Source organism: Chiloscyllium punctatum, chromosome 45, assembly GCF_047496795.1.
Source record: "Chiloscyllium punctatum isolate Juve2018m chromosome 45, sChiPun1.3, whole genome shotgun sequence".
In the NCBI taxonomy this organism is placed as follows: Eukaryota; Metazoa; Chordata; class Chondrichthyes; order Orectolobiformes; family Hemiscylliidae; genus Chiloscyllium; species Chiloscyllium punctatum.
In genome coordinates, this window is record NC_092783.1 from 7,164,290 (window position 1) to 7,185,745 (window position 21,456).

At 40.7% G+C, this 21,456-nt stretch overlaps 1 protein-coding gene across 5 annotated transcripts in view; it reads right to left on the reverse strand.

The window, feature by feature from the left end:
• The window catches only part of LOC140467142 (uncharacterized), a 99,862-nt gene that overhangs the window by 35,933 nt on the left and 42,473 nt on the right, over nt 1-21,456 (reverse strand). For 4 of the 5 annotated variants that reach the window (XM_072563221.1, XM_072563219.1, XM_072563217.1 and 1 more), the window contains exons 4-9: nt 11,667-11,791; nt 10,053-10,278; nt 5,760-5,885; nt 2,540-2,580; nt 2,369-2,432; nt 2,088-2,225 (exon numbers count right to left, since the gene is read on the reverse strand). In XM_072563221.1, coding sequence (XP_072419322.1) covers nt 2,088-2,225; nt 2,369-2,432; nt 2,540-2,580; nt 5,760-5,885; nt 10,053-10,278; nt 11,667-11,791 — 720 coding nt within the window. The remainder of the gene's footprint in view (nt 1-2,087; nt 2,226-2,368; nt 2,433-2,539; nt 2,581-5,759; nt 5,886-10,052; nt 10,279-11,666; nt 11,792-21,456) is intronic. The other variant, XM_072563218.1, reaches the window with a different exon arrangement.

Consider the following 21,456-nt stretch of genomic DNA (forward strand, 5'->3'; position numbering starts at 1 on the left):
GCACAGGCTCAAACTCTCCTCATAAGATAGTCTCTCTATACCCAGGATCGACCTAGTGAACATTCTCTGGGCTGCCCCTTATGCCATTTGTCTTTCTTTAGCGCGGGGTTCAATACTGTTCACAGCATTTCAGCTGTGGTCTGACCATTGCCTTATATAGTTTTAGCAAGACTTACCTATTTGTACATTCTATGTGGACTCAGCACTAATTCCTGTGGCACTCCAGATCACAATCCTGAAAATGTCTCTCCTTATCCCAATTCTCTGCCTTCTATTAGTCACCCAACCCTCCAGCCATACCTATACATGACTCCCAACATCATCCACATCATCACTGTTTGAACACTTTGTCTTCCCTAACGACTAGCCTTATTACTTGTCGCCTGTGAAGCGCTTTGCAATTTCTTTTTTACTCATTCACAGGGTGTGGGTGTTACTGGCTGGGTCAGGAGTCACTTGTAGCACAGGTAAAGATGGCAGATTGGTTTCTCTCAAGCTATTACTGAACTAAATGGGCTTTAAACACTAATTGATACTGGCTGCATAGTCATTATTTTAAATTTCAGGTTTCTTTTATTGAATTCAAATTTCATGATCTACTATGATAGGATTTAAACCCATAGTCCCAGAACATTAAAATAGGGCTTTGGATTACTAGCCCAGTGATGCTACCACTAGACCACCATCCTGGGTTAAATGCACTAGAGAAACTTGAACACTTCTTTTTGAGAACACAGTTCATGTTTAAAAACCAAAACAAAGCACATTATGCCTTATGTTTCTTTAAGAAAAGGATCACGTACTCAGAATCTCAAAGGGAAACAGAATCAAATATTGTGAATTAATCAAACTTGCTTTTTAGTTCAGAAACTGGGACAGATTGGCCAATAATTGAGGAAAAGTGGATGGAGACCTATTGACTGAAGAAGTCTTAGAGTCATAGAGATGGACAGCACAGAAAAAGACCCTTCAGTTCAGCTCGTCCATTCCGATAGATATCCTAAATAAATCTAGTCTCATTTCACAGCACCCTTGGCCCATATCCCTCTAAACTCTTCCTATTTATACACCCATCCAGATCCTTTTTAAACATTATAATTGTAATTTAAATGTTGGTCTAATCAATGTCCTGTATAGCCTCAACATGATCTCCCAACCCCTGTACTCAATACTATGACTAATAAAGGAAAGCATAACCAAACACCTTCTTCACTATCCTATTTACCTGCAACTCCACTTTCATGGAACTATGAACTTGCACTCTAAGGTCTCTTTGTTTAGCAACACTCCTCAGGACCTTACCATTAAGTGTATAAATCAGGCCCTGATTTGCCTTTCCAAAATGAAGCACCTTACATTTATCTAAATTAAACTCTATATGCCACTCCTCATCCCATTGGCTCATCTGATCAAGATCATATTGAAATGGTGAGGTAACATTCTTCACTGTCTACTACACCTCCAATTTTGGTGTTATCTGCAAAACTTACTAACCATAATTTCTAGATTCACATCCAAATCATTTATATTATTGATAAAAAGCAATGGACCCAGCACCGATCCTTGTAGCTTGCCACTGGTTGCAGACCTCCAATCTAAAAACCAACCCTCCATCACCACCTTCCCTCCATCTTCTAACTTCAAGCCAGTTCTGTTTCCAAATGGTTGGCTCTCCCTGTATTCCATGTGATCTAATCTTGCTTAGAAGTCTACCATGAGGAACCTTGTCGAATGCCTCACTGAAGTCCATTCACATGGTCTTAAGTCCTTGAAAGGAAATCCTAAGAAGAAAGGAGGTTGAAAGGACAAATGTTGTCTGTCAACCCCTTTTAGAGATATGAAAGTTTGGTCAACCTTGCAAAATAGGAAGCTGAAATTTAAATATATCTAATATAAAGTCAAATCTAAGTCCATGCAAATATAATAGAAATATAATAGAAATATAATTTTCACATTAGTGTCAAGTGACCATTCATTCCTTTTTTGTGTGTTGCAATAGCCATTCCTGTTATATGCAAGCACGTGAATGTGTTTATAAGCATAATTGTGCATATTCCCGCCTAAACCAAAGTAAAATTCCATTTTACCTTTCTACTTGTGTAATGTCGAGCACTGGAATCCTGAGCATCTTCCTTCTCAAACACACATCGTTTGCTTGCAACGCCCTCTAATGGTCGGGTCAGATAATTAGAAGGGGATTGTTTTGCTTTCCTGCTATCACTTCTCTGCAAACAAAAATATGAAATGAGATTCAATAACATGCTTAAAACTCTAAATGCAGCATGAAACTCTTATTTCCAATTGCATGCTTCAAATCTTTTTATTTGAGTACAGGGATACCTTACTCACAAGGGACGGTGTCACTCACCTGGATTGCCTTTGTATATTGTTCAAGTCTGTCATCAATCTTTTTTGGAATCCTTAGACTAGCACTATTGGGGAAAAAAAAGGAATACATTTGTTGAGACTTCATGATCTTCATAACTAGCTTCATAATGTATTTTCATATAACCAATAAATGACATTTCAGTACACTCACCTTCTTTGGAATGGTTGGCTTTTCACCTCGGAATTTGAAACCTGAAAAAAAAGTACTCATATTAAATTTTGCATACATTATAGTTTCTGCTATTCCTTCTTCCAAAATCTTCTCATATGCTCCAAATGGCAATACTGTGAGGGACTGCTATGAAAAATGAGCAGAGGAAAATTCCTTCAGTTTCAAGAAACCTGTTGTCTACAACAGAAGTGAACAATGTACACTTATTAAGTATTCACCCTGACACACAGATCACCTAAAAATAAGTGAAAAACTATCGGTCGCATTCTCAGGAAACAAATTTCAATTTCCTGCCTGTCCACCAAAGAAAACCAAATAAACTGTCCAGGCATTCAAACCTGACCATTATATTTAACAGGGCCAAAGTGAGTACTGCAAATGCTGGAGATTAGAGTCGAGAGTGTGGAGCTGGAAAAGCACAGCAGGTCAGGTTGCATCCGAGGAGCAGGAGAATAGACAATTCAGGCAAAAGCCCTTCATCAGAAATTACACTTAACAGGTAAGCCTTCCATTGTCCAATCAATTACAAGTGTAACTTTCCACAAAGTACCAATGCATGGAATTACCACGGGGTTCTTCAGTTTCCTGTTATCACTTCGGCAAAGGACAGTGAGTAACTCTGCTGTTTCTTTAGCCTGATCATTGATCTTCCACTGCAGTTCCAATGGGAGATCAGAGGAACACGACACAAATGTTCCACTCTAATCATCGGTGTCTGTACTTAATTTTTATTCCAATTTTCTTTTAAATTGTGCAACCAGATTCTCAGCAAAGGCTTGATTGAGTATGCATGCTAGAATTAACAAATTTCACAATGTTTACACATCTCTCAAAGGACGGATATGCAGCTTCACTAACTTGGGTGGAGATGGTTGCGAGGGCTGGGGTTACTTTAAGCAAGGTGCTGTGATTGCACTAGCCGGGAAGAGAGTTATGACATTTGCTTGGGAGCAGCAGATTTATGCACAGATTCAACATGACATTGAGTCGTGTCTTTTCAAAATGGAGTTCTAGGATTCCGCATTATAGAGACTCAGGGTGCATAACAGGCTTATTTACAAGAAGAAAGCTTCAGTTCGCTTGGTGACTTCCCAGTTGTTCATGCAGCAAACGTTGCTAGATATGATCATCAAATATATTTAATGCAGGATGCAACTCAACAGACAATATTTGGCTTTTTTTTAAAGTAGTTAAACAAATGATTATCAAAAATGTGTTTGTTTGTAAGTTATTACACATATAGTAAATTGCATCACCATATTGGCCATGTAAATGATCAAATCGGAGGAGATCTATATCAGTAAGCCGCTACATACAGATCACTTTGATTGTACATATATTAAATGACGACTTAGATTATAAAACAAAAATAGCTAAACTGTGTGAACTGTAAATAAGTTCCTCAGAAGTTTAACAGTAGACTGCGCAGAGAGTCATTTAAAGCAACTCTTTTGCTTTTCATGCTTTTTTTATTGAGTCATAGAGTCATACAGCTCGGAAACAGAGCCTTCAGTCCAATTCATTCATAATGATCAAGTTTCCCAACCTGAATTAGTCCCACTTGCCTGTGTTTGGCCCATATCTCTCAAAACCTTTCCTATTCATATACCTATCCAAATGTCTTTTAAATGTTGTAACTGTACCTGGATTTACCACTCCTCTGGCAGTTCATTCCACATTTGAACCACCCTGTATGTGAAAAAGTTGCCCCTCAGGTCCCTTTAAGTGTTACCCCTCTCATATTACAAATATGCCCCTAGTTTTGAACTTGATTAGATTAGATTAGATTAGATTACTTACAGTGTGGAAACAGGCCCTTTGGCCCAACAAGTCCACACCGCCCCGCTGAAGCGAAACCCACCCATACCCCTACATCTACATCTACATCTAACACTACGAGCAATTTAGCATGGCCAATCCACCTGACCTGCACATCTTTGGACTGTGGGAGGAAACCGGAGCACCCGGAGGAAACCCACTCAGACATGGGGAGAACGTGCAAACTCCACACAGTCAGTCGCCTGAGGTGGGAATTGAACCCGGGTCTCTGGCGCTGTGAGGCAGCAGTGCTAACCACTGTGCCACCGTGCCACCCACTTCTCTATGGCACAGAAAATACCTTTGCTATTCACCTTATTTATGCCCTTCAAGACTTTATAAACTTTCATAAGGTCACCCCTCAACCTCCTACACTCCAGTAGAAAAAGTCTCAGCCTATCCAGCAACTCCCTATAACTCAAACCCTCCAGTCCTGGCAACATCTTTGCAACTCTTTTCTGAATCCTCCACAATGTAATAAGATCCTTCCTATAGCAGGGTGACCAAAACTGTATACAGAACTCCAAAAGTGGCCTCACCAATGTCCCTACAACCAACAACATGATGTTCAAACTTCTATACTTAATGGTCTGAGTAATAAAGGCAAGTGTGCTAAACACCTTCTTAAACACCCTCTCTACCTGTTACACCACTTTCAATGAACTATGTACATGAACCCCTCGGTCTCTCTGTTTTATCAAAGTATAATACCTGGCATTTATCTAAATTAAAGTCCACTGCCACTCCTCAGCCCACTGGCCCAACTGATCAAAGTCCCTTTGTAATCTTAGATAGCCTTTATTACTGTCTACCACACCACCAGTTTTGGAGTCATCTGCAAACTATGCCTCTTAGATTCTCATCTATACAGAAATAACAAATAAATGACAAACAACAGTGGACACAAGACCGATCCCTGCAAAACACCGCTGGTCAGAGGCATGATCTGAAAAACAATTCTCCACCACCATCCAGTCACCTACCATCAAGCCAATTTTGTATCCAATTGGCAACCTCCCCATGAATCCCATGTGATCTAACTTTACTAACTAGTCTAATATGTGGAAGTTTGTCAAAGGCTTCACTAAAGTCTATTCCAAGTGTTAGGATTACCAATCAAAAAACTGTCTGTTTTTGAAATTGCATCATTCTGTTGGTGCATATCAATTCCATTTCACTTTTACAGCTGTTCCTGGATTATCACCTGTTTAGTTACAAGTGGAGCATAAGGGTATAATATAACAGATTTGCTCTGTTTGCATAGCAAAATTTGTACTTTTATTCACAGTATCTGAGATTAGGTCAGTACCATTGTTGATATCAGAAGCTACCCGCACCTATATGGCTATATCACTGACACATTACAGTAACACAGACTTACTCTGAATGATGTAGCTCTTGAAGTGAAGCGACGAAAGGGTACAGCATTGGAATTGGAATCTTCACTACTGTTTTCATTTTTCTGATGCTGTATCTGTGTGTTAACAGCAGATGTTCTTTTTACTTCCTGAAATGATATTTAAAAAGAAGTATTCCAATTATACTCTTTCTTTTGAACCTTCTTCATTGCTTACAAATTTCACTTGGATACAATCTCCAGGAGAAGTAATATCATCGAGATGAGACAGAACTGCAGTGTGATAACACTGACACAGTTCCCTCGGTGAACACAGTTATAATAAGCTGGCTTGGTCTTGTTTGCATTCAGCTGCTTGCTATTTGAGTTGGAAAAATAAGGAGATTATGTACATTTATGGAACTTTACACCCTGTGGCAGCTGAAAAGAGACCAGCAGATTTGTATCAATCAATTAATGAACCACTATGGTCAACAAACTTGCTTCTTATACAAGTAGATATTTTGGAATAATGGAGTAGGGTCCCTTCTGGTTCAGTTAGAATACTGAGATTTAATGACTAATAACTGAGCAAACTGTAACTTCTAGAATGAGGAAAGCCAACTGATCTGTTAGAAGTTTCCTTTAATTCTTTTTTGTCCATTCATGGGTCACTGATAGTTGGTTACTCAATGACAGTAATGCTATTGAATGTCAAGGGGTAATGGTTAGATTCGCACTTGATGGAGATAGTCATTGTCTAACAGCTAAGTGGAATAAACATTACTTGCCATTAAATCAACCCTAGCCTGAATTTTGTCTTCATGCCCACAAACATGGACAACTTCAGTATCTGAGAAGTCAAGAATGATGCTGAACATTGTGCAATCTTCAGCAAACATTCTTACTTCTGATTTTATGCTGGTAGGAAAGTCATTTACACTGGCAGAAAGCAGCTGAAGATAGATGGGCCCGGGACACTATCTTAAGGAATTGTTGCAGTGATGTCTGGAGAATGAGATGGCTGGCCTCCAATAAGGTCATTTCCATTTGTAAGGTCAGAGTGACAGCCCTTGAGATGAAGACTGCGGTTGACCAAGTATGGCACCAAAGACTTCTAGCAAAACTGGAATCAATAGGAAACAGGGGACAAACTCCGCTGGTTAGAGTCATATCTGGCACATAAGATAGTTGTGGTGGAGAAGGTCAGTCATCTCTGCTCCATGACATCTCTGCAAGAGTTCCTCAGGGTAATGTCTCAGGTCAAACCAGCTTCAGCTGCATCATCATAAACCTTTCTCATCGTAAAAGGTCAGAAGTGGGGATGTTCACCAATTATTGCAAAATGGTCAGCACCATTCATCATTCCTCAAATATTAAAGCAATCCTTGTCCAAATGCAACAGGATATAGACAATATCCAGGACCGACAAGTTGTAAATAACATTCATATCACACTAATGCCAGTCAATGACCACCTCCAATAAGAGACAATCTAATCATAGCCACTTCACATTCAATGGTATTACCATCATTGAATCCCCCCTCTGTGAACACCTTAAAGTTTATCAATGACTAGAAACTCATTGGACTTGTCATATAAACATAATGGCTACAAGAGCAGGTCAAAGGCTAGGAATACTATGTGAGTAACTCACCTCTTGGCTCCCATGTCTGTCCATTATCTACAAGGCATGAGTCCTCCCTTGTGGTTGGAGGGTTCCTAGGCAGAAGATGAAGCACTCTTCCTTTAGCCGTCGTGTTGCTATGGTCTGGCGATGGAAGAGTCCAAGGACCTGCATGTCCTTGGTGGAGTGGGAGAGGGAATTGAAGTGTTGAGCCATGGAGTGGTTGGGTTGGTTAGTTTGGGTGTCCCAGAGATGTTCTCTGGAACGTTCCGCAAGTAGGCGGCCTGTCTCCTCAATATATAGAGGAGGCCACATCAGGTGCAGCGGATGCAGTAAATGATGTGTGTGGAGGTGCAGGTGAATTTGTGGTGGATATGGAAGTATCCCTTGGGGCCTTGGAGGGAAGTAAGGGGGGGGGGAGGTGTGGGTGCACGTTTTACATTTCTTGCGGTTGCAGGGGAAGGTGCCGGGAGTAGAGGTTGGGTTGGTGGGGGGTGTGGACCTGACGAGGGAGTTACGGAGGGAGTGGTCTTTTCAGAACGCTGATAGGGGAGGGAAGGGAAATATATCCTTGGTGGTGGGGTCCGTTTGGAGGTGGCGGAAATGATGACGGATGATACGATGTATATGGAGGTTGGTGGGGTGGTAGGTGAGGACCAGTGGGGTTCTGTCCTGATGGCGATTGGAGGGGCAGGGCTTAAGGGCAGAGGAGAGGGAAGTGGAGGAGATGCAATGGAGAACATCGTTGACCAAGTCTGGGGGGAAATTGTGGTCTTTGAAGAAGGAGGCCATCTGGGTTGTTCGGTATTGGAACTGGTCCTCATCTTCCGCCTAGGAACCCTCCAACCACAAGGGATGAACTCAGATTTCTCCAGTTTCCTCATTTTCCCCTCCCCCCATCTTGTCTCAGTCCCAACCCTCGAACTCAGCACCACCTTCCTAACCTGCAATCTTCTTCCTGACCTCTCCGCCCCCACCCCCACTCCGGCCTATCACCCTCACCTTAACCTCCATCCACCTATCGCATTTCCAACGCCCCTCCCCCAAGTCCCTCCTCCCTACCTTTTATCTTAGCCTGCTGGACACACTTTCCTCATTCCTGAAGTAGGGCTCATGCCCGAAACGTCAAATCTCCTGCTCCTTGAATGCTGCCTGACCTGCTGTGCATCTTCCTGTTAGCACAACTTTTAAAAATCACTCAGCACACCAAGTTATTTTTGAAGTAGTATTATATCAGTGAATGAGGAATCATTTTGTATTCTGCTACATACCACAACAACGATCAGCTAACTTACTTTTCATGATGTGATTGAGAAGGAAGTATTGATCAGCAAATTCAAAGACCTTTATGGGATTTCTAAAATCTAACTCCCAGGATTCATTTGTGTTTGGGACCTCAGCGAAATTGTATGCTGACAGGATTATGTCATAAAAATAAAACAAGTGCTCTTGCTGTAACAGCCTGGGTAATGCCCAGTTTCTTGAACAAAACTGTTACATAAACTTGAAAATGTTATTAACTATGAGGAGGAAGGTAATAAATATCAAGAATGCACAGGATTATAGAATGGGTGGACAAATGACAAACTAAATTTAATATAAAGATGTACAAAGTTGATTTGGAAAAACAATATCAATTAAATTATACAATTCTAAAGGAAGTCACGATGCAGAGAGAGAGCACATTTGTGTACATTGAAACTAAAGGGAATGATGAAAAAGCATTTAATAAGACATATGGCATCCTGGAAGATATAAACATAGAATCCCTACACAGAAACCTCACAGTGGGGAAACAGGGCCTTCAGCCCAACGAGTCCACACCGACCCTCCAAAAAGAGTAACCCACCCAGACCAAATTCCCTTACACTACTACTGTACATTTACCCCTGACTAATGCACCTAACCTACACATCCCAGAAAACTATGAGCAATTTAGCAGGCCAATTCACCTAACCTGCACATCTTTGGATTGTGGGAGGAAACCAGAGCACCCAGAAGAAACCCACGCAGACACAGGGAGAATGTGCAAACTCCACACAAACAGTTGCCCAAGCCTAGAATTGAACCCGGGTCCCTAGCGCTGTGAGGCAGCAGTGCTAACCACTGAGCCATCATGCTGCCCCAACAGCAGTATTTTTTAATTTGCCAAAAATATACTTTCTTCATCATAGAATAAAACAGAGGAACATAAGCTAGGGAATTGTGGTAAACCTGTACAACACATTTGTTCAGCCATCAATGAAGTATCAGACCCAATTCTGAGCAGCACACTTCAGGAAGGATGTGAAGCCATTATGGAGAGTGTCAAAAAGATATGTGGGAATGGTTCCAGGAATATGGAACTTGTTACATGGAGAGGTTGACGACACTGCAGGTGAGAAAAGAAGATTAGGGTATTCAAAAATCATATCAGGTCTGGGCAGAGTAGGGACAAGACAGGAAGACAATCTTTCCATCAGCAGAAGGATCCAAAAACAGAAGGTGCCAGTTTAAGGAGATTCACAGAAGAAGAAATGCAAAATGGTCTACCTGCAAACATGGTGGAAGAATTTTCAATAAATGCCAGAAAAAGAGAATTGGGTGATAACGTGAAGAGAAAAAAATGTATAAGGCTACAGGGGAAAGGCATGCACATATGATTTATTTGAATCGCTGTTGCTACAACCATTCTATGGTTCCATAGCACCCATTGGAATCTATTGCCTTACCTGTGTACCTGCTTTGCTGACACTCTCTCGTTTAGGGGGTTCTTGTCCTGTTTGTTCACATTCTCTTCTTTCACCCATTTTAGGTTCAGTGGATTTTGCCTGAGGTCTGAGACAATCATTTGCAATAGATGTGCTGCTGTTTTCTTGCTGATAGCATTTGTCATTCTCGAAACTCAGCTGTGTTTTCAACCTTGTTGGACTTTTCACTTCTTTTGGCTTTCCTAAGCTGTGTGAATGCAAATGGAGAAAGGTAACTAATGCAAATGTGGATTGTAACATAGCACATAACCAACAGCAAGCAATAAAATTGCAGGTCTTTCACAACCCTTGAATATTACCAACCACAAATGATGATAATAAGCTTCCTCAGTTCTCACAATGTCAAAAGTCACACATTAGGTTATTGTCCAACGGGCTTATTTGAAAATACTAGCTTTCTGAGCGCTGCTCACAATGACCACAAGGTGGAGTACTACATCGCCAAGTTAAAGAGAAAGCTATTCATTACGAACTTGACAACTATTCCCTTCCCCCCAAAAAACTGGGTAGTTTGTAATCCCAATACACTGGTAAAGATGGCATGCAGTAAAAAGAGTTTAACCTGTTCAGGGCATTGTATGGATATTAAATAAATAGGCAATGGAATCCTCCAAAGATTTTGAGGATTTTGATTTTTAGCACTTATTTCAAGAGGTTGGAGTACAAGAGCAGATAGCTACTGCTGAGGCTGTATAAGGCTCTGGCCAGACTGCATTTGGAATATTGTGAACATGTTAGGGCCCCTGTATCTAAGGAAGGATGTGTTGGCCTTGGAAGGGGTCCAGGAATGATCCTGAGAATGAAGGGCTTGTTGTGTAAGGAGCAGTTGAGGACTCTGGGTCTGTACTCAATGGAATTTATAAGTATTAGGAGGATTCTCATTGAAAATTACAGAATACTAACAAACCTGGACAGAGGGGACATGGAGACAATGCTTCCACTAGTAGGAAGATTAGGACCTGAGGGTCCAGCCTTAAAGTGAAGGGACGATCCTTTATAACTGAGATGGGAAGAATGTCTTCAGCCAGAGAGTTATTTAATGAAGCACACTGCCACAGAAGCTTGTGGAGGCCTTGAATGTATTAAAGACAGACATAGATTCTGATTAGTGAAGGGGAAGGTCAAGGATTCAGAATAGAAGGCAAGAGAATCAGATTGAGAAACATGCCAGCCATGATCAAAGGGCAGATCAGGCTTGTCGGACTGAATAGCCTAATTCTGCCATGGTCTATGTAAGCTCCAAGATCGGCTTGCCTAAAAAAAAGTGTTCAAATCCAAATACTCTCATCCTCAAGAGATCAAATTATAGCCTAATTGTCTGGCCTGATCAGATAATAATATCTTTTGGCCCAATTATGTCAATTGTTAAAGGCAAATTTACACCTTACTTTATGTGCATAATCTGCAGCAAAATCAAAATTAGAATGAGTAATCTTTCATTAATTGGAAATGATAAGTTTCCTGAATGGGAGGATTTTGATCCTTACCTGGTGACAAATACGGGAGACAAATTAGAAACTTTAACAATAATACAATGCACAATATGAAATAACATACAAATTTGGGATCTTCTACCTTATAAAAGCCCGTGTGGTATGTACTGGACTGAGGGGTGATTGAAGAGGTGATTGACTGCAGGCGTTTTCTTTACCAGGGTGATTCTGTGTCCTGGCTAGGCTGTTGTCGGCCTCCTTTTCCTGCTTAAGGAAGTAAAAAAACATGTAAAGAAATTTCAATTACCATTTCCAATTTGTGATGCATCTTTGTAACAAATTAGAAAATATTGTCACAGGGATTTTTTTTGTACATTAGTACATAAGGAAAAGTTCCGTTGAGTACATTATTACCAAGGAGTTTAACTTCGAGAATTCTTCTTCCAGACTCCAAAGAAAATTCCCAGAGGACCTTCATATGTAATGGTTTGACAGCAGGCTATACAGGCCTGGACAAACTGGCTCCTAACTTCACTATACTTGGGAAATTACACTCAGCATTGTGAGTTGCAGAACCTTTTGAAGGGTCAGGCTTGTTACACTGACAATCATCATTGTCTCTGCCCAACAAGCGATGCCTAGCAGACATGAACACAATATGCATTCTGCTGCAACAACAGTCACAGCACAAATTTGTCTTCTTAGGCAGACGACTGGGCTTTGGGGGGTGGATCATTTGCTTGCAGTTCAAATTGGTTCTGAAAAGGCTGATAAATCTAATGCAGGGTCTGCAGATTCTACATGTATGGTTGGTGGTGCAATAAGGGTTAGGTATACGGGCTGTTGGGCTCATCTGCTACACCTTGCTTTCATCTCCAAGTACAGTACTGCAATTTTCTTAGAAGTTGGGTGTGAGGCATAGAAAAGATGTCTGCCATCCAGTGGTGTTGGCTTGGAGTGCTGTTGTACTGACACAAACACATCATTTTGACAACATCACGGTATGACACAGGTGAGACATTTAATTTGGTGGATCATGAAATCGGGTGGCACGATAGCTCAGTGATTAGCATTGCTGCTAGGGGTCTAGGTTTGAATTCAGCCTTTAATGACTGTGTGGGTTTCCTCCGGGTGGTCCGCTTTCCTCTCTCAGTCTAAAGATGTGCAGGTTAAGTGGATTGGCAATGCTAAAGTGCCCGGTTATCTCCAGAGGTGTGCAGGTTTAGTGGGTTAGCCTTAGGAAATGTGGGGTTATGGGGTGGGGGGAGGGGGGGTGGGTGGGGGAGAAAGAGAAGGCCGGGTCTGCGTAGGATGGCTCTTTGAAGGGTCCATGAACACTTGATAGGCTGAATGGCCTTTCTGCACTGTAGCGATTCTGTGATTCTTGTAATTTACAGATAGTCATTGAGCAAGACAATCAGCAGGAAAATATGAAAACTCTCTAGCCATTATGATTTCTATTTCAACTTAATCTGTAATAATATGGATCACTACCTCTGTTCACATGGATTCATATTAACTTTAATCAAACATTAACTCCAAAACCAAAATTCCATCCAGATAATCCCGGTTTTTGTCCTTTGAAGCGATTTATAAATTATTTTATTGTGGACCATCTAGTTTCACTGGTTTCCAAGTGCAGCAATCAATGGATAATTAAAGTAAATTTATGTGGGAGTATGATTTCTGATGATCAGGAGCCTTCAGTTGAGCACTAAACCACAAATATTCCTGCTATTTGCATCCACACTCAACATTATTATTTGCTTACTGGCTTTGTGGGAAATTGTCATAACTGGGTATTGTGTCCCTGGATCACCTATGGTGATTGAGCTTTTTAAAAATTCCAACATGTGTGTTTTTAAAAGAGAACTGATAAAACCCAAAATAAACTGCAAATGAAAATTTTGTGGCTATCTGGAAAGTTACACCCGCAGGTCCCACAGCTGGAAATGCAATAAAAAAAAAATTGAGCTGTAATCCCAAATATCTCAGTGTAACCACAATAGTTTACGAAAACACAGTGGTCTTGGGAAGAGACAGTTTAGTATTTTCCACTTTTCAGAATGGACAGATAAAAGCGGGTTTCAACCATAATCCATGTATGTTAGTGACCTGAAACCCTAATATGTGATCTAGTGTGCTGGAAGATCGTCACCTCAATTTCCACTTGAGAACTCTAAAGCCTTCTGGAATCAACATAGACTTCAACAATTTTAGGGCTTGAGGTATCTTCCCCCATTTCCTTATCCCAATCCCTACACACCAGGCTTTGTTACCACATGGTCTGCTATTACACACAATCCATTATTAGCCACTTGTGTGCCCATTGGCATCTATTCATCTTCCCAGGCTGATTGTGATCCACTCCTTTGTCTGACAAACTGTTTCTCTCCCTCTCTGAACTCTATTTCCACCTAACATTTACTCCTTACCCCTCACTCCAGCCTATTTTCAGCATAGAGAAGCAACTTCTTTTTAGCTACCATCAATTCTGAAGGAGGGTTACCGGACCAGAAACGTTAACTCTGATTTCTCTCCACAACTGTTGAACTTTTCCAGCAATTTCTGTTTTTGTGCATATGTTGATATTGCGAAGATTCTGGATTAGAATGGTGCTGGAAAAGCACAGCAGTTCAGGTAGCATCCGAGGAACAGGGAAGTCGACGTTCCAGGAAAAAGCCCTTCATCAGGAAAGATGCAGAGTGCCTGAAGGGTGGAGAGATAAATCTTTTTACCTAGTTTTTACCCTGATATTGTGAAGATCACTGTGCAGCCATTTAACAACCATCCACTGCAGGTAAAGAAAGGGAAATGTTTTCTCTCTCATTCTGAGTGCTGTCAGACAGGCACAATCAAAAGAAGCTCAAACAAAAAATAATGTAAAGTAATTAACTGACAAAGCCATAAATCTCAAAACTGACTACAAATATCAATGCTATTGGTAACACATCCACTCTTCATGAATTACTCAGGGATTGCACCATATATTTATTTATTTTTATCTGTTTTTGAAAGTCACCTCTAAATCATCTGCATGATATTGCATTATTTTTTCTCACATTTAATAACTAATAAAGTTATAGTTTGCTCAAACTAAACTGACTCCTTTTAAAACAAATTCATTTGATCTGGGAGAAAGGTATCCATAGGATAGGACCCTTTGTAATCTGACCATGTCACCTCCAAGCAAGAAGACAGGTTAGTCATAGAAAAATGGAGTCAGAGCAATCAGTCACAGAATCCCTACAATGAGCAAGGAGGCCATTTGGCCCAACGAGTACACACTGACCCTCTGAAGGGTTTCCATCCAGGTCCACCACACTACTCAATCCCTGTAACCCTGCATTTGCCATGGCTAAGCTTCCTAGCTTACATATCCCTGGATACTATAGGCAATTAAGCATAACTAATCCACTTAACGTACACATCTTTGGACTGTGGAAGGAAACCCATGCAGACATGGAGAGAATGTGCAAACTTGACACAGATTATCATCAAAGGCTGGATTTGAATCCAGATCCCTGATGCTGAGACAGCAGTGCCAACCACTGTGCCACCACGCCACCCCCAAAGGTGAATAAAGAAGGATAGCCAGTTAGTCCCTCCTCACCCAGGGGCTTGACAATTTGGGGTATCCCATCTGGAAGGGTAATAGCTTGATAGCTTCACCAGGGTCTGGTTGTAATAGAAAAAAAATACAGAAAGTCATAATATATTTCTATTTGAATTTCAACCCTTTATAGATAAGCAAAGCAGCAGTTTGTGATTTTTCACAATGTTGGAAATCATCATTCCACTATGAATATTATTAACAAAAGAAAGCTTCAAATGCTGAAGTGAAAATACGAGGCTCTAGAAATCAGATGAACATTCATAAAAGGGACAAAATAGTAGGACTATGGATAAAGAATAGGTAAATAATACCAATTAGACAATTATTTTCAGAAGCTAACACAGATATAGTGGGCCAAAGGGCCTCTTTCTATACTCAATATTGCTATGAAATACACAACATATCAATCGTTAGCAAAAGAGAAAAAAAATTAACATTTTGGGTGCGTACTCTTCATTTAAAACACTCATTATGATTCTGACCACAATAGCAAATATTTAGTGTACCATGATAAAGCAAAAGAGACCTTTGTGATAATTGCCATTTGGCAGAAAACTTAAACAAAATTTCAGGAGCCAAAAGTCCAACAGCTTGATAACTGACAGAAAGGATTTAACTGAAAAAATAATGAGGGTGTGGCACAGAACATATGCTGATACTGCAGACAGTTCTGTCTAGTTTCATTTTTGCTCTCCCAAACAATTACTTGTTTTTCAATGGAGGTGGTCTCTGCATTGGTGTGAACATTATTTTATCACAGGATTATCTTTATTATGGGACCAGATCACAAATATTTTCCCACCATTCCACAAACCACAAGACAATAAAGTCAGGGAGAGCATGTACCTTAGCTACAAAATAAACTGAATCCGTAAGAAAGTTAAAGTAAAATTCAATTAAAAGAAATGTTGGCCCTGACGTTTATAGGCAGGTGTGAGGATGGGAGGGCAAGGTGAAAACAGGCAATGGATCTGACAAGATGGAGGTCCTGATACGGTTACTGACAGAACTACATCGTCAATCGGTCCCTAACCGAACTGCCCAGAAGTCAAGTTGACTGGCTGGGTGGCCAGGGGCTTTAAGTGAAGCTAAGCTGTGGTGGGAAGCCATGGTCAGAGATGCTGGGAGCTATCGCTAGTTGGGAATAAAAGCAAGTGAACTCCTGGCAGGTTGTGATGGGAGAATAGAGGGGCTGTGGACAGTGAAGAGAAGAGCAGAGTGCTCTTGCTCCTCACAAAAACAGTGGAGTCATTAGCTGCCATCTCTCTTCATCATCTGCTTTCCTGACTAAGGAAACCCTTGTATCTGTGATGAATTTGAAATCATCTCCCATTTCCACTGCAGGAGCTCAATTTAAACTGATGCTAATTAAGTTTCCCACGACTCCACTATGGGACAGTCAGACACTCTCATATCCTCAGCCAGGTGGGTGCAACATGTTAGGGATATGTTCATTATAGACAAATCTTTAATGCTCACCACACCCAACCTTATCCATTCCTTGGGTGGAGGTGGCAGGGATACTGGAGTGAGCATGGCTAATGCTAATGTTGTCAGGTATTGTTATTTCTATATAACATTATAGTTTTGGGCTTCACACACATTTCTCTTTTTTGCCCTCTATTTAAGATGCTCAGCATGGCTTTACAGGTTCTGGCTGGCACTGGCAAATCAATAAAATAGGCATTCTCATGTTATCATCTGTTGTCCAATTTATTTGCTCAAGGACCACTAAACCTTCTCTCTATCCCTTACAACATGGTGACAAGCAGTTATTTATTTCTGCCAGTTATTATCAGAAAACACAAAAACAACATTCACTTTCTTTATCTTACAGAATTACTCAATAAAAAAATTGAACACTACCCTAAAAGCATACTAACTCAACCTTCCTTTAGTGACCTTAAGGACACCAAACCTGTGAATACAACATATCTGTGACTGCAAAGATGTTTTTAAATTATCTGAAATCTATGTATTTTCTGTTTGCCAATTCAGATTTTTAAAAAATTGATGGATAATAATCTTGACATTTTTATTAACAGTTAAAGCATCGAAAGCACATATAAAGACAAGTTAAGGGTGTCAGAAAACCTTGTCACTTAATTTGACCAGTGCTATATGAAGCTCTATTTTCTTTACAACTACACTCTCATCAAAACAAAAGGGCCTTGAAGTGGGGTGTCACGGTGGCTCAGTGGTTAGCACCGCTGCCTCACAGCAGCAGGGACCGAGTTCAATTCTCACCTCAGGCAACTGTGTGTGGAATTTGCACATTCTCCCTGTGTCTGCGTGGGTTTCCTCCGGGTGCTCTGGTTTCCTCCCACAGTCCAAAGATGTGCAGGTTAGATGAATTGGCCATGCTAAATTGCCCATAGTATTAGGTGCATTAGTCAGGGGTGAATGTAGGGGAATGGGTCTGGGTGGGGTACTCTTTGGAGGGTCAGTGTGGACTTGTTGGCCCGAAGGTCCTGTTTCCACACTGTAGGTAATCTAATCTAAAAAAAACAAACAAAATATAGGAAGTGTTAAAGAACCAAAATTAAATATGCTGATGCCTAGATTTTGAAATGGGTGAGACACCAACTTTTTCTGTCGAGAAAGGACGAAAGAATTGCCTCACACAAGCTATTATTAACCAGGTGAGCTATGTTCTCTCAACTCAGTCCAAGATTAATGAGCCTGAATTACCATGAGGACAAGCAACACACAGAAGATACATACCCTGTATTATATTCAGGCAACTGTTTGGTCAATATGTGTTTACTGTGATTGGTATCAGCTGCAAATAGTCATTACTGACAAGGATTCTGCTTCTGTCATTTTCTGCTCCTCTAGATTTATTATTTTCATTCATTCATTGTTTTCCAAACACCCCCTTTTTTTGGCATCGTCATCCCTTTTAAAAGCAACATCACAGGGCCTGGTTTTGTGCTTCATCATTAAAATATATTCTGACATATTGACTGTTTGGCCTGTTACAATTGTAAGCCTTACAAGATTGTTTTAGAACTGTAAAGATTTGTTTGTAAGAGTTATAGATAAGGACCCAACATTCACACTTCGGGCTAATGTGATATGTGCTGGAGTCAAGAGTGTGGTGCTGGAAAGGCACAGCAGGTCAGGCAACCTCTGAGGATCAGGAAAATTGATGTTTCGGGAAAAAGCCCTGATGAAGGGCTTTTCCTGAAATGTCTATTTTTCTGCTCCTCAGATGCTGCCTGACCTGCTGTGCTTTTCCAGCACCACACTCTTGACTCTAATAGCCAGCATTTACAGTACTCACTTTCACCTGATATGCTGAAGTCTGCTTGAGAATAAGCCTGGGTGGTTTAATTGCTGCAGATCAGAAAAGACAAAATCTAAGAGGGAGGAGCAAGCTATTCACACGTGGGGACAGTAATAGTAATAGTGATAGTATTTTGTCAATATATAATGGATAGACTGTGTATCTCCCCAAGTTCTAGAATGGTGGCAGTGATAGCAAGCTAAGGAAATCTATCCCATTGTTTCTAAATGAAAGGTAGCCTGATCAAAGATAATGAATAAGTACCTCAAGTTAGGTACAAAGCAAATGAATTTCCTATTACCATGGAGAAAAACACATGGGACTGTTTTTGCAGCAAATTTGATCAAAGGGGTCAGAGTTATTGAGTTTGAGTTGGAGGTATGAATATTGCAATGCATAAGGAAGGTGGAAAGTAAGCTGGACATCTTGATCCAGGAGGCAGTTGCATGCCTCAAAATAGACACTAGCTTAGATATCAGAGACAGGACAATGTGATTGCAACTCAAACATGTAAGGCAATGGAAGAACCTCAAATCATCACAAAAGGGGTTGGAAAGATTGAACATAGTATTATGTTACAAGATGGGAGTCATACAGAGGAATCAGAAAGAAGTATGGTAATAGTAAGAGATTAAATAGGGAGGGGGTTGGAAAATGCCATCCGCAGTCACAACTGGGAGCCCTAAAGATCTAGTGCCAGAGTGAAAGGCTTTTCCCCTGGCTAAAGAGGAACCTGAAGGAGGAGCAGAAGTGTGATTCAGTTGTCCTTGCAGGAAAAATATGGCAACAATGGTCACATCTGAGAAAATAGCACAAGTTTAAAATTAAGGGTGTTATATTTGAATGCAAAAAGCATTCATAATCAGCTTGATGAATTAATGGCACAAATAGGGATACACAAGTTTGATTTAATGGACATTACTGAGGTATGTTAACAAGTTCAACATAGTTGAGAACTGCTGTGTGCTTGACCTGTACAAAGATAGGCAAGGTAGAAAAGAAGGTGGATTACTCCTAATAATAATCTATGATATATAGACAGTCAGGGGAAAGAACTTTACCTGGCAAATCATGATGCAAAATCAGGTAAGAAATAGCATTGTGGTTACAATTATGAGAATCAGAAGACAATCATCTTTTGGGAATTTAGCTCTTAGGGTAAATGAAGAGCAGTATCATGTGACCTACTCTTTCATAGACACTAGGCTTGTCAGGAAGCCTGGGTGATTTAGTTATGACAGATCAAAGGAAGACTTGGATTGTTTTACATAGAAGTAGTGTATGTACACTTGGACATAAGAATGGCAGTCTCAGAGTTTGCAATGTGTATATTCTGAGCCTTTCAAAGTCCTAAAATTATGTTGAGGGTTCCAGGTTGTAAACAGCTATGCTATAAGCTTTCCATTTACTTTTACAGTTTAAAAGGGATGGAGGTCAAGGATAGGTACTCAGCATTTCTACACAGATTTTGATTCGCATTGATTAGATTCCCGACAGTGTGGAAACAGGCCAATTGGCCCAACAAGTCCACACTGACCCTCTGAAGAGCAACCCATCCAGACCCATTCCCATGACTAATGCCCTAACACTATGGGCTATTTAGCATGGCCAATTCACCTGACCTGCACATCTTTGGATTGTGGGAGGAAACCCACGCAGAGAACATGCGAACTTCACACAGGCAGTCACCCGAGACGGGAATCAAACCCGCTATGAGGCAGCAGTGCTAACCACTGAGCGACTGTGCTGCCCCTCATTGCCATGAGGACAGTGGAAGCCGTTTTTGATATCCGATTACGAACGAACGAACGAATATCACAGACAGCTAGCAGGTTCTCCATGGTTAGCAGGCATAAGAGGCTGCTTGGATTTGCAAACTAGCACAATGGACAATGGAGGGATGTGGTTTCTTGTCAAAGAGATGCACCCTGCTGTCACCTGGGAGATTCATCCTGGCACAATAAGGAAAGAAGACCCATCAGAGCAGGCATTCCTGCTGATTGTAGATTTAAGAAAGTCTTCAACAACTGAGGAAAGCACCCAGAAATGATCACTTAAAGTTACTATTTGGTGAAAGTGAAATTTGGATGATGGGATCAATTGTGGACTATTTGCTATAGCACTGTGCTTCTTAAATTTTGCTAAAAAGGGATATGAATTTAATGCTCTTAACACTCATCAGAACTAAAATACAAAAAAAACTAGCTTAGAAAGAAAACAATTTATATAGCATGAGAAGGTGCAGTTTGGTTGGATTATGGTTAGACTATGGTTGTAGGAACTGTTAACTGTCATTGTGAACTATTTAAATTCGAACCAGGCAAGTTGATTCTGATTGGTCAGGGGATTATCATTGGAATACAGCAATAATTCATAGAATCCCTACAGTATTGAAACAGGCCATTTGGCCCAACAAGTCTACACCAACCCGCTGAAGAGTATTCCACCCAGATCAATTCCCCTACTCTATTACTTTACATTTCCCCTGATGAAATCACTTAACACACGTAACGCTGAACATTATGGGCAATTGAGCATGGCCAATTCACCTAACCTGCACATCTTTGGATTGTGGGAGGAAACCGGAGCACCTGGAGGTAATCCATGTAGACACGGGGAGAATGTCTCTGTGGAATTTGCACAGTCACCCAAGGCTGGAATAGAACACGCATCTCAGTGCTAACCACTGAGTAATTGACTATCTCTGTTGCAATGTTTTAAATTGAGGAATGTGAGACACTACCTTTGCCTATAAGATGTAAGACCCTGCTCAAGAATAATGGAGCTTCCAAAATGTACACTTGAATGGCACTCTGAGCTCGACTGATAAGCTCAAAATAGTTTGTCAAGTTGGTTCTGTCCATGGACAGTCGAAGAGTTGAGTTGTTTGATACTGACCGCTGGTCATTAGAGCATATGGCCTTACATACCTGACATCACACCAGGGTGTAACTAACAGAGTAGATGACGGAGGTTTTGAGAAGGCATGTGATAAACCATCGCTAATAGGTTTACATAAAATTTGGG